This window comes from Cyanistes caeruleus, chromosome 3, assembly GCF_971803275.1.
Source record: "Cyanistes caeruleus chromosome 3, bCyaCae1.hap1.1, whole genome shotgun sequence".
Taxonomy (NCBI): Eukaryota; Metazoa; Chordata; class Aves; order Passeriformes; family Paridae; genus Cyanistes; species Cyanistes caeruleus.
This window is the reverse complement of record NC_141703.1, coordinates 113,044,575-113,058,451: the sequence shown is the minus strand read 5'-3', so window position 1 is coordinate 113,058,451 and position 13,877 is coordinate 113,044,575. Positions and strand designations below refer to the sequence as shown.

Here is a 13,877-nt window from a genome sequence, read left to right as displayed (position 1 = left end):
AAAGCCTTGAGCAGGCTGAGGCAGGCAGAGACCTTCTGGAGGCAAAGCTGTTCCAAAGCAACATCACAGCTTGCCTTAGGTTCTGGCTTCATCTCTACCTGGCCTATTTTGGGGGGAAAAATAGCCAAAAATGCACAACAAACTCATCTCAAAATACTAAATATCCTGATGGAGAGGGTAGCAAAACACCCTTTGGGTCTTCTGTTTTCTGAAGGAAAGGTTCTTCATGTCAGAGTTTGATTTGATCCCGACAAAGGGGTGGTGTTGTGATGGAGATTTTTATTCCCTGTGTGCATGGAGAGGCTGAGGTTTCCACAGCCAGGTCCTGCCACTTCCCTTCTCCCTTTGAAACCAAGCTGAGGAGCATTACAGCGTGCCTGTGCAGCCAAGTCTGCCTGTGTATTTTGGCATCAGAATGCCAGACTGGTTGGTAATTTCCCCTTAAATCCTTTCATAGCTCAAATTCCTGTCGAAACAACCTCTATCTCTGGTTTGCCATACGAAGCCTGTCTCAGCTCTGCTGCTCGGGCCACCCCTCACAAGCAATGCCATTGCATGTTGCTTTCCTTCCTCCCTGTGCAGTATCTATTTAAAATGAAACACTGGCCCCAAGCCCCGCTCTGGATGGCTGTCAGATCTTAGCATGCCACATAAATATCAGTGAGAAAACATTCCTCCCAGCCCACACATAATGCACCCAGCGCTGTTTGTTCTGGACAAAACCCGGCCTAGCGCAGCGAGGCCTTCGGCAAAGGCCCGCTTCCAGTGGGCAGGGCCCGGCCTCAAATCGACCACTTTAAAGTGCTCTCGGAAAGTTTCCAGTGTAATTTTTGTTCCCCTTTAGTTACAGACCACCTTTACTAGGTAACTAAGCCTTGTTTGTTGGGCAGCTGCCATCTCAGCCCTTGTATGGGTGGCCTCCTGCCAGCTCTCAACTATTTCAAGATGCGAGTTCCCTGATGCTCTGGGGCACTACAGGACTGTCCTGGTGATGCCTAGACAGGCTACCTAGAAAAAAAGGCTAGACAGTGTTAAAGGAATAAAGTAGGGATTTATTAAAAAGACCTTCAAAGGATGTACCTTGGGCAGTACGAGAGTCTGGCCGTGGCTCCACCCAAGATGGATGATGTGTCACGAGTTTTTACACTTTTATAACTTTTGGTCCATTTATGTATTTGGGTTAATTTCCAATTACAGCTTCAGGTTATGAAGTCCCATCCTCCCAGATTGCTGTCCTCAGTTTGTTGTTATTTATACTTTTTAGGCCTGAAGCTGCAATGGTGTCCTTGGTTCTCTGGCTGGAAAAGGATTGTTTTGTCTAACTAAACTGTGAAGAGAACTTGCTAGCACTTTATATGAAGTTCAGAGTTACATAGCACTGCAGTACAGAATCTGGATAATACGAAAGCTGAAACTTAAGGTATCGCTGGTGCTCACTGTGATGTTCCTCTCTGGCACCTCCATGGCTTTAGAGTTGCTTTCTAGTGGGCCTCTGCTGCGTTGCCAGTCAGGTGCAATTCTCATGTTTTTTCACCCCCCAAAATGTAGTTTATTTGCACTAACATGTGTGTATGGCCCTTATATGGTTACTAGGGCAGAATTCACATCTGCAAACCTCACCAGGGCATTTGGCCTTTGATCAGAAGCAAAATGTTCCATGAGCATGGGATGCAGCCCATCGGGAGGGGACACAGCACCTGCTACCCAGCAGCTTAAAGCTCAGAAGGAGTAAGGGCTCTTCACCCTTCTTTCTCCCACGCCTACATGTCCCAGAATTTCATCCAACTTCCTTGTCTCACTGGATTTCTTTAGCAACACTTGGAGCAGTCACTATGGTGGCAATGGCCAAAAACTGCTGTTTTAATAAGAACAGCCTTAGATTGCTACAACAAAGCCTTCTGGAGCAGCTACTTGAGAAAATGTCTGTGAGTTTTCACTTAATGTGGGGTTTTTTTTCCCCAGAATAATCAAGGGAAAGCAAAGAGATTGCCTCCCTGGCCCTCCAAGTGTGGAAAATAGTATTTTTTCCTTGGCTTTTGCTAAATTATTTTTCCCATGCACTTACTCTTCAACCCTGTCCTTGGGTCAGCTTAGAATGGTGAGTGGTCTAAGTATGATGGATTTATTGCTTTAAACTTCACAGAGTACTGGAGAATGAGGTAACTGCATAAGCAATGTGGAAAGACTTGTACATTTTTTAGTTTGATTACTGGATGTACTCGGAGGCTTCCAAAACTGATGTGGGATTTTTTTTTTCCTTAAAAAAAAAAAAGGATTGGTTTGGCTAAAATACTGATATTGGATCAAATCCATCTTGCATCCCCACCTAAAAATGAGATTTGGGTCTACAAGTTGATAATCTTGGGAATAACGATCTCCCTCCTCACATGTAATTACAGACAGTTTCTGAAGAGGTGGAATGTCACAATATGATGAGATGGAAAATGCATTAAGAGAGAATGAGTTCATCTTCCTGATACAGAACAGTCCCTGCACAGTAATGGGATTATGGCAGCTCTGGACATTTGGGAAAGTCTATAATGCTGTATCTGCTCCATTTGATTTGTAAACCAATGGATTTCCCTTGCTAGTAATGGCTTTCTCTGAGCTACTGCAAACTCTAAAGTGGGAAATGAAAATGGAATTCTGGGAAGGCAGGACCTGCCATGATCACAGTGACATTGCAGCTTGTTATGCAAAGCTGTGGAGGAGGCGCTGATGTATCCCTATGTGATAAAACTTTTTTGTAAAGAGCTTGGGTCCCTCTGTAGGTACTGACAGCTCTGTAAAGCAGCACTGGCATTGCTTAACAGCCTAGGAAGAAAAGCTGTTCCTAGGCATATATAAACTTTTCCTGTAAATAAAATCCAACTTCATTCACAATTTGTGAAACACAAGAAAGCAAAACCTCCAAGTTAATAAAAGGCAAAATCCCAAATTCATAAAAATGCCAGCAATCAATAGATTAGACATGCACATGGGATAAGATTTAGACAGCATGAGTTTGCTTTTGGGAAGAATTTATTTTTGGAAAGCTCCATTTTTGGGAACAAGAAAAACTCCCAATGTAGTATTGTGGTATGTGAAATGATAAGCGAGAAATCAGCATGAAAAATGAATTATAAGGTTCTATTAGAAAAGTAAATCTTTGTAACAGTACCTCTGAAGAGCCACACTTCAACTGGAGTATCTGCAGCTCTGTCTCCTCAAAAAAACCTCTCAACTTTCTGTGCCCCCACCTCAGCACCATCCCTTCTGGCACGTCTTTATTGCTCTGAGATTGGTCTGGATGGATAATTACCCATCTTATAACAAACACCACCTTCTGCACTTTCCTGCTGTTTCACAACTCCCCAAAACACTTTAGAACTCCACCCTACCACAACTGAAAGGCAGTGTTCACATACAGAAAGAATATTTATGTCTTAAATTTATGCTCAAGATATTCATGCTCATCTGCCTGCAGTGGGCCACAAAGAGCAGAGGCCCCCAAATATACCATATAAACAAATATTTTGGACCTATAATACAGTCTGTATTTATTACTTTTACTGAAATCACAGAGTCAAGTGTTTTAAGATTACAACTGGTAAATTATACATATGTAATGGTTTGCAAAACAAAATTTTGGCCTTCTGTGTGTCGTTGTACAAGTGTAGGCTTTTACACAGTTCAGTTCAAATGAATTTATATTTTGCGTAACATAGTTTTATGATGTAAACTGGCTGACACAGTGGTGCTCTAAAAATGTTAACTCCCTCTGATTAGACACAGACTAGGATGAAAAGTAAGTTTTCTGACACATCTTGGTTTCTGGAAGGGTAGTGGTATTTCAGCCAGGTGACAAAGTGACTTCCCACAATATGCTGACACCAACAGGGCACAGAGGAACATGAAGTAAACTAAGCAAACCCGAACTTCATGCTTTCCCCTTAGTCTTGCCTGCAATACCTTGTTCATTTTCTTATCTGATGCTAAGCAGATGACCTGGCAACAGAAGTGAAATTTATTGCTCTACAGAATTATACCCTATCTCCAACTTACTTAATTCAGCACACTATTTCCTGTATCTGATGGGATTTTAACAATGCCTGTATGCCTGTCACTGTGTTTCATAAGATAATCTATTTGTAGATTTCACAGTTCGCATGATAAATTGTGTAAACCAGTTACTATAAATAAAGAAAACTATGCTGTCACAGTGGTGTAAGTCTGAAGCACCTCCAGCAAAGCCAAATTATGCCATGAAGTAAATCTAAATTTATGTAGGTATTTCTAAACCCAGTGTAACTTTTCTTTCCCCTGTGAGTGGGAGTTATGGCGACCCAGGCACTCACATACACAAGCACACACACAAAATATGCACCTCCACTTAGCCAGGGGTGTCTGAACACGGTCTACACCAGGCTGATGTTTGTGGAGAGGATTTTACTGTCCTTACATTGACTCTGAGCCTCCACAGACAACTTCCAGGGCAAAAGATGCCGTGAGTTTTGTCCTGACTCACAGAGTGCAGAGCAGTGGGACAGTGTTGGGATGTTTGGTATGGTGTGGGGAGAAGCTCTTACACAACTCACCTGTGTTTAGGGCTTTTCAAATTTTATCACTGAAAACTTGTGCTTGTGCTCAAACCTTCTAAGCCCCAAAGCACTTTTGGGGTGTCATGTGAGGACTCAATAATCTCTGACATTAAGAGACATTGCTGGTGGGTGTAATAAACCAGAAATATCTGCATTTGCAATGTTATTTGAAACAAGAATTTGACTAGCTTTACTATACAAGTTAGTATAAGGGCACCCACAGGGAAAAACCCTTGAAAATGTTGCAGATGGCAAGTATGAATGCAGTGAGGCACTCTGGCAGCTCTATACAAACCAAATCACTTCCAGAAAAAAAGGAAAAAAACTTCCAACCCACGTAACTTTTTTTTTTTCCCCCTCAAAATTCCAGCCTATGCCCAGAGAATCTAATTTTGCCTCTTGCTACAGGCTCCTGACAACAGCATGGCATGAGGAGAAACATTCACCTGAACATACTGCTGAAAGCCCACAACTCATGATGAAACCCTGTTCAAAGCCTGCCCTTGTGATCCCCAAAGTCCAGGCACGTATTCCCTGGCATTTTGGATTGGGCCTTGAGAGAGGAAGCATCACCCACTGGCCATCCCTAATTCCTCTAAAGCCTTGTGGCTGACTGGCCGTGGGCAGTGCCTGGGGAGCAGAGAGAGGCTGAGCTGGAATTTAACTCAGGTGACCGTGGGCATTGGGGAGCAAGGTGACTTCCAGCAGTTTGGAACTGTTCATGTGCAGTCTGTAGCACTGCCCTCGCAGACCCATCTGTATTGGTAAATTAATATTTATGCAGAAAAGCTGGAGATTTATCTGCATCACATTTTTCCCCTCACACTGCACCCAGTTCCAGTTCCCTTGAGGTCTGCACTAGTCCAACTAGAAGAAAAGTGGAAGCAAACAGGTATTATTCTCATGGAAACATGCTTTGCTGTTCCTTTTTTTTTTTAATCTAACTTTGCCTGATGTGGTGCAAAGAGCTGAAATACAATGAAGTAAAACATTGCAAAGCCTTCCATGTTGGGGTTTTGACTTTTTATAGCCAAATACACATATTTATATATGTATATAAACATTGATAACATGGAAAAAACAGCTTTCTTAATGGTTCAGTCCTCATAAACCAAATAATATGTTTATTATCAAGCTATTTTATAAAGAGACACCCAGGAGCTTTCTCTTTAGTGTTGTCACTTAAACACCAGAAACTACATTAGAGAAGAGTGCTGGCAACTCAGAGGAACTTCACGCCCATTGGAGAGGACTCCCTGTTATTGAAATTCTGCTACTATTTAAGCAAGGGCCAGGATCAGCTTTGGGGATCAATCACTGAGGCCTCCAGCATGAATTGCACATGCCTTCGAGACACCAATCTGTTTTCTGACTTCTTCAGCAGCCATTACTAGGTTTTTTTTTTGGTCCACAGACCTTTGGGACTTGCTTGTTGAGAGCTTTTTGAAGTGTAACAAGGAGCCTGGAGACACACCAGGTGTCATCAAATTAAAAAGCTACAACTTCTCTAAGGAAAAGGTGGCAGCAGAAAAAGAATATACATCTATAGACGTGTATACACATATGCTCCTGTTCCATGCAGTCTTCTAAATCAAATCATACAAAAAATGACCAGTGCCATATATTATGTAAACTCACAAGGCATACTTTCAACACAAATCCAAAGCATAAATTAAGAGAGCCAGAAAGAGAGCCAGAGACGATAGCAAATCATTTTAAATATAGAATTTGCACAATTGGTATTTTGTTAAATAAGAATAAATAAATTCATTACATCCGTTCACATACCAGTTGTAAAAACAATAAATTATTTTATTTTTTTCAGTGCTGTGTTGCTTTTTTTTTTTTTTTTAACAGTTGTTATTAATCCACAAGATTATTCCCTCTTCCCCTTGTGATAAAACTGTTTCCACAGGAGGGCAGCTAAACTTAGTTTCTTGTACACAGTCAAAACAGAGATGCCAGGCTTTTTCCTAATGAGAATATCCTACTTGGAAAGCAGATGCTGTAAACCCCACTGATGCTCAGAGGTCCAAATTAATCTAAGGGCACTGGAAGCGTGTCCCAAAGTCAGAGTGAATTTAACACTGAGATTTGTTCCTGGCTGTGTCAAGAGCAGAACTCCAGGTTTCCATCCCCTCGGCGCATTTCATGAATCCAGCTGTGCAACACTGGGTAGAAATGTAAACAATGATGTCACAGTGTGAGTGACACGGAATTCAGCTGGTAACAGACCCTGCACCAATTCTTCATTCATCAGGTACACGGGACAGTCAGGACTGCCACAGGCAAGGTTTGGAACTGGACTCTGATTTAGGAGCACCTGAAAAAGCAAGTGGTGACTTACCCTTTATCTTACACTTGCAGGGTCCTGCTCGGTCTGTCCCCTTTGCCCCCTCACATCTCTACTTGTGTTAATTCACTTCATTGCTGCACCAGTAAAAATCACTGCAGTGGTTTGTTCATGTGTTTATTTCTAAGTAAATTCATTTTTAAAAGATACTCCTGATCTAAGGAAGCTCTGAATTTGTACCCGCATATGGAATGCCTAGATAGCATCCAAAAGCTTTACTCAGCCTGCTGAATATACAATAAATTATCACCATGATGCAAACACAAATACTTGCACATTCTGTCTCTATTATGACAGAACACAAACAGCACTTAATGCAGCAGCTGTATGCTGAGACAAATATTGTCTATGCTGAGACACATTAAATCTCCTGATTTTTCCTCTCATGATGGTTTCTATTTGTTATGGACTTTTTGGAGACGCTCTAAGACATGTGTAATACATACATAAGCATCAAAATTAGATTACTTGGAAGGAAAAATAAGGTGATCTTATTTTAACAGGCAGGGGACGCATAAATGTTTACTTTCCAACACTCTGCAAATTTTCTGAGCCTTGACCTCAGTTCTTAGACTGGGATCAAGAGTAAATGGGAAGTATTCCTCAAGACCCACAGTTTTGCACAGGGTCCACTCCTGAACAGAAGGCCACGCCGTTTCTGAAAGCTGATTAATAACATTTGTTGGCAATCCATTTAACAGAGGAGGAGGCCCTGCCCTTGGTACTGTTTATTCAAAACAGGGTAAAAAACCAGATCTTTCTCCAGATTTCACAGTTGTAGATGTAGCAACTCTATGCTGTTTTGAAATCATCACATGATTTTTGAGAGTTCACACAAACATGCCACAGTTGCAAAAACATGTTTGTGTCAGCCTGGAGTCAGACCTGCCCTTCTTGCTCCACACTCCAGCAAGTCTTCCCTGCTGATTTCATGCCTGGGATTTTCAGAAGAGCCTGAGGTGTTTCAGTGCTCCAGTACCACTGACTTACAGCTGAGGCTTGTCTGAAAATCCTCCTGCAGTCTCCTTCTCTCCTGTTTGGATGAAGAAAGGAGTAAAAGATAGGGTTCTACTTTCATCAGTGCGTTTTTTACCATTTCTTTTGTTACCTGTTATCTTGGGGTCTAATTCAAAGCCTGCTGATATTAAAGAGAGCAATTTTACCAAGGTTGCTCTCAGGCCTCCACCTGCACAAGGTGAAATGCCCAGCCTCAATCACAGAACTTCCAGAAGACAATAACAGGATTCAGGAATTGCTGCCAAGGAAAACTGTTACAAGCTACTGCCTGTGCTGTGGAAACAGTCTTATTGATATTGGACAAGTCCTCCACATCCTGATGTGGTTTGACTTCCTAGTGACCCCTCTTCCTCCCAAATGTGGTAGATATACAGAACATGAATGCCTTCTATAGCTTTAAAAAAACCCAAAACACACACAAAACAATTAAAAAAAAGACAAATAGTTACAAACTTTTGCTGGTAAGATGAATACCAGAGTTAGACACAATGGACAAAACAGTGATAAAATATTAACTGCTTGCTGTGTTTTTTTGACCTTGATAGCCTCTTGAAAAATGCAGGTACATTACACATTGTTAAATTCAAGGTGGAAGCCATAGAGAGAAAATACCAGAGAAAGCAGCTAACACAGCCTCAGAATATCTGAGTTAGAAGACACTTGATTATCTCACCTGTAAGTTTTGGTTCTCTAACTAGTTTTGTACAAAGTACAGTATGCCTTTGTTTCACAGAGAGGAGCAGCTCTTGTTCAGTGACAACAAGGAGCCCAGGCTGTGACACAGCTGGAACCAGGGAGGTTTACAAGCACAGTGTACACAAACTCCTTCTGGCAGCCAGCTCCTCCTCCGGTGCCTGCCTGACACACACACGGGGAGGAGCTGCTGATGCTCCTGCTGTTGGAGCAATGTGGGGTTCCCTGCTCTGCAAGCTGCTGCAAGGCTCCTCCTGAGAGCTCTGGGGTGGAAACACAGGATTTGTCAGACATTAATGATACACTGTCAGGAAATTCCTACCACAAAAACATATTTTCCTTTTGTCAAAACCAAAAGGTATCACTTTTTTAAAACCAGCAGCAAGCTCTTCATTTTCCAGTAAAACATCTGTGGCCCTTTCTGAAGGATGGACCAAGTCCACAAGGGCTGCAGATATACTTTGGTCAATCATTTTGCTTACGTAGTTTGTCTTTCCATTTCTTTAATAGAAGGAAGTGATATAAAGTGATATACCAACTGAAAGATATTTACAAAACAGTATAAAATAAGCTACTGTGGGATCATGGGGTCATGTGACGTTTCCTAAGGACATACTGTAGTAGAGGTAGGTGAAAAAGGGGAGATGATTCTGTAACCTTCAAATATCCCAGGGTCCTCCATTCACTAGTTTTTCTTCTTTTGCATTATTTTATTTTACGTTTTTGCAGACACAGAGGGCTTATAACAACTTTAATGCTTACTTTCTTTGACATATTAAGACCACCCTACTATTATTTAAAGCAGTGCACATCTTCATTTGGTCCAAATAGGCAGATTCTGCCCATAATTAGAGACTGAACGCAAGTACATTGAAGCCTTTGCTTCTCTCTGTCTGGGCAGACCCGACACCAGCACGCCAACAACGGCTTACTCAAACCTCTTTGAAAGAAGGTCACCACCACAGGTTAGCACTTTTTCAGCAAGCACTGTTTGAATGCTGAGGGTCTCTGGGAGAGCAGACATCCCTTGGCCAGTTTCCCATGCCCATCCTTGCACTGGACAGTCCTGGTGTGCCAGCCCGTGTCGCACGTTCGAGAGCAGGAGAGCCAGGGCCCCGTCACCCAGCGGGGCTGCGCGGCCGGCACAGTCACTTTGCCGCCGCTGCCGCTGCTGGGGACAGAGTTTGCCAGCTGCCCCTGTTTCTTTGGCACGAAGAAGCTGTAGCGCACGTCCACGGGCTGCGTGGGGTCGGTGGCCAGGATCTGCACGATCAGGATCTCCTTGGTGGCCGAGTGGCCCATGGCGTGCAGGAAGTCGTCCTTGTGGCTCCAGCCGCTGTAGTTCATGACGGTGCCGTTGATGTCGATGATGGTTTCCGAGGTGGAGATCATGTATTTCCCGTTGACCAGGTACTCGCCGTTCTTCTTCTTCAGGGCCAGGTAGGCCGTGAACCTGCTCTGGTCCTTGCTCTTGAACTGCCGCACTTTGATGTGGGTCGCCCCTTCCGGGATCTTCACCACGTCCGTGTAGCCCTTGCTGAAGGAAGGGAAAGAAGGAAAAGTCTCACTGCAACGCCTCACAAAGTCACTGGCACGACACAGAACCGACCAGATCGGAACAGGTCTTAGAGTCCAACCTACGGACAAAAACATCTTGCTTCATTTCAGTTCAGGCCACCTGGATTTTCCCTAAGATTAATTTAACCAGGTTCCACTCTTGGCCTACTGTGTCGTTCTTCATGTTCTCCAAGAAGTTTCTACTGCACTTCTTGCAGATTGCTTAATCTTTAGCTTTAGGGACAGTTTGACATGGGTCAGATACCAGAGGAATGAAAAACAACAGATAGCTTATAGATTTCAGCAAAGGGTGGGAGATATGAAATACGATGCACGCGCTGCCTGCCAAGGAAAAGATAATGAGATATGCATTGGTTACAGCTGTTTCTTGCTGTCTTTGCTATAATGATGATTAAGGAAAGCACGAGCAGAGGAACAGCTGGGTAGAGGTACCTTGGGAACATTTAAAAATAATCGTGATCACTGAGAAAAAATTTGTTTACTTTGAAATTTATGAAGTCGAAGATTAATCGTCGAGTGTCTAAATTAAAGAGGGGCACCCAAAGGCTTCATTTGTACCATCACGGAATTCTCAATTTCTTATGTACTATCTTAACTGGGATTTAGAATGAGAGATTAAACTCTTTTACCAAAAGTGACAAGAATTCAAAACCTGCAAGTGTGCTGGAATTTATCACTATCTCAGGCATGTTATTTTAACTTTACTGATATATAGAAAAAAATTTAAAGGCTTTACATAGCTGTAAGCTACCAGCTGGACTTCAGAGATGTTTTTTCATTCCTAAACCCATGACAAAGACACCCTGAAAGTACCTCATATCTGAAAGGCTTAATGAGAAAATAAATTAAAAATACATAAAAATGATGGCATCTCTTTTGGGATTGTTTAAAGAACAGACTGCTAATTTTGAGAACTTTTGGCTGCACGAGTAGAGACTGCTGATATTACAGATGAAACATTTGTGCTGATCCCCTGCTATTTCCAGCAGTTATGGGACAATGACTTAAGACCCCATTGATTTAGCACCTCCATAAAGCTAGAGGAATATGGTGTGAATCGCAGGCTGGGGACTCTGCTCTACAGCACTGCACAAATATTTTTACACAAGAGCTGCCAGTATAACTCAGTTCAAACAAGTCATTAAAGTTACAAAATCATTTGTTCAAAACCTGCAAGCAGTCCTGGAGAATTCAAGTTGTCTGCACGAAGAGCTGTAATGCTCCATGTGCACAGAGAAGCACGGGCAGATTAATTCCCCTCTTTCTCAACTTTTTATAATTTGGCTTTACAGCTTTTTAAACAAAAATCTTAGGAAGCAAATTTCCCAGAAGATTCTGTTTTGCCTGCTTTAAAATAAAACAAAAAAGCACAAACAAATGTTGTTATGGCAATTGTCTGCAATGGGAAATATTAGTTTTGCCTTGTGTATTTAAATATCCCTGTACATTTAATGTACAGATTGCTAAAGTTTATAGTGGACAGCAACAAGGGAGCTGCCATTTTTCAATGGAGGAAAGACAATTTTCCTACCAGCACTGCCCTTTCAAAGAAAACTAAAAACCATTTACAGACAATTAAGATTTCACTGTTTTGATCAGAGGTTTATTTTAACATCAAGTACTCAGAGAGAAGAATTGCCTCAAACAACTTTTCCAGTAAAAATAAATCAGCAGTCCCAAATCCAATCAAAATCTGATTAGAACATAACTTTACCCTCTGGCCAGTCTCATGGCACTTAAAGGCGTGATTTGAGGAGTAAGATGGTAATTTCACAGGGATAATTATAATAAATCTCTCCATTTCCAAGTGTATCTATGATACAAATCTGGCCTCCCTGAAATTCACTGAGCCCCTCTAACACTTTTCCTGGAGCTTGATTATTACCAAATCACAGGACATACATCTCCTACTGTTATCTTCATTTAGACATTAACAGACATTTCCAGCAATTACAAACTGGAAAAGATTTGGTTTATATAATTACTAATTTGGTTGGAAAGCCATTCTTTTTGGCAGAGGTGTTTTGGCATCATTAGGTGAGCAGTCATTGGTTTACCAGGAAGAAGATTAGGGTTGTATTTATTTTTAGAATAAATTCACTCTCCAAGCCATTTTTGACTGCTATTAATCAGTCTGTTGAAATGTATAGAAATAAAAGACTATTTCAGGAGTCAAATTTCAACTTCTGGTAGCTTTCAACACACTATGTAGGAATTTGGAAGATACAAAATCAAGTTCATATATAAAATATGCTTAATGCAGTCCCTGATTCTGAGTAGAAATTACAACCTATAAGTTTCTATGCGTGGATCATTCCTTTCAGACCTTGGAACCTGTATAAATAATGTTTAAAAATCCCAGTTTTTTTATGAATCTTAAGAATTTAAAAAGGAAAAAAATTGGTTGACAGAAAGGACTTACTTGAGATTGGTCTATCAGTATTGCCCCCAGTGTGGTGAGGGAAAACCATGGCAGGAGCTCCTTTTATTTTACTTGTATTAAGTTTTATTACAGTTAAAAGGTGAACTCTGACAGAAAAAATGGCTCATGGATAACTGCTATAAATATTTTGACTTTAAAAAATCCACCTGGAGATTGATATTATGCCAGTGGACATGAAGGGATATAGTCATGAGTAAGCCTATGATACTTCTGATTCCTCATCCATTTACCTGAATTCCACACATGCCCAGCAGTGGGAAAAGGGAATTTTTAGGTATAATCTCTCTCAACTATTAAGGAAAGTGTTTACAGCTGTCTGCTTCTCTGCACTTCTAATATGAGGAACATGGGTCACAAAATCAGGTGGGATGTCCTCAGTGCCACTCAAAATAGATGAGATGAAAAAGCATTCTCAGGGTGGAACTTGCTAATGCAGCAACAAGCAGGAAATGCAGCATTTCAGAGAGATGCAGATAATTCTGATCCCAACAACTTCCTGATTCACTTCTCTCTTCCTTTTCCTGGGTCCTCCAGGAACCACAATCACAACTCATCTGACACAGCAAGATTTGCAAGTTGCATGAGTTGCTATGCCTTACTCCAGTTGATGCTCATCTGCTTCACTGGCACTTTGTGTCAGAAATGAGCTGGGAGCAGTGTTTTTCCAGTTGATACTTTTCCAATTTCAGGATAATGCTAAGAGCCAGCTGCGCACATCTGCAAAGTGCAATAGGCTACAGGCAGTGTGTTTTTTCCCCCATGTGAAAGCAAATTGCACTTAGAGACAAAAGCAAGCAGCACATGGCAGAGTAACTATTTGCACAACAAGATGCATTTGCTGTTGAGATCAGTACCTCTTTTTGGTGAAGGTTCCCATGACTTTTGTGCAGCTGGAGTTGTCTCCTCCACACACCCCACACTTGTCATACTGGAGCTTGGATCCGATGATGCCATCACAGCCCGTTCGGATGCACTTCCCTCGGACACAGACCGAGTTGCTGTAGGGTCGGCACTCCGTGCCATCAGTGACCTGGGCAAGCAAACAAAACTTGGTTCAGAAATTTTTGGTTTTGCATCCACCTGGCAAAACCCAGTTCCTTATTTAAGTCACCAACTCAGAGCAGGTCACCTCCCCTGAGAGACCAGACTGAGCTTCTCTAATACTGATGGTAAAAAAGCAGATGAAATTTAGCAAAAAGGACAAAAGCAAGGA

The 13,877-nt window shown here is 41.8% G+C and overlaps 1 protein-coding gene across 1 annotated transcript in view; it reads right to left on the bottom strand.

The window, feature by feature from the left end:
• Nucleotides 1-6,371: 6,371 nt before the first annotated feature.
• ADAMTS5 (ADAM metallopeptidase with thrombospondin type 1 motif 5) overlaps nucleotides 6,372-13,877 on the bottom strand; it is a 36,282-nt gene continuing 28,776 nt past the window's right edge. Inside the window, exons 7-8 of the mRNA XM_023946611.2 lie at nucleotides 13,519-13,694; nucleotides 6,372-10,180 (exon numbers count right to left, since the gene is read on the bottom strand). Of these exons, the coding sequence (XP_023802379.2) occupies nucleotides 9,610-10,180; nucleotides 13,519-13,694 (747 nt within the window). The 3' untranslated portion in view covers nucleotides 6,372-9,609. The remainder of the gene's footprint in view (nucleotides 10,181-13,518; nucleotides 13,695-13,877) is intronic.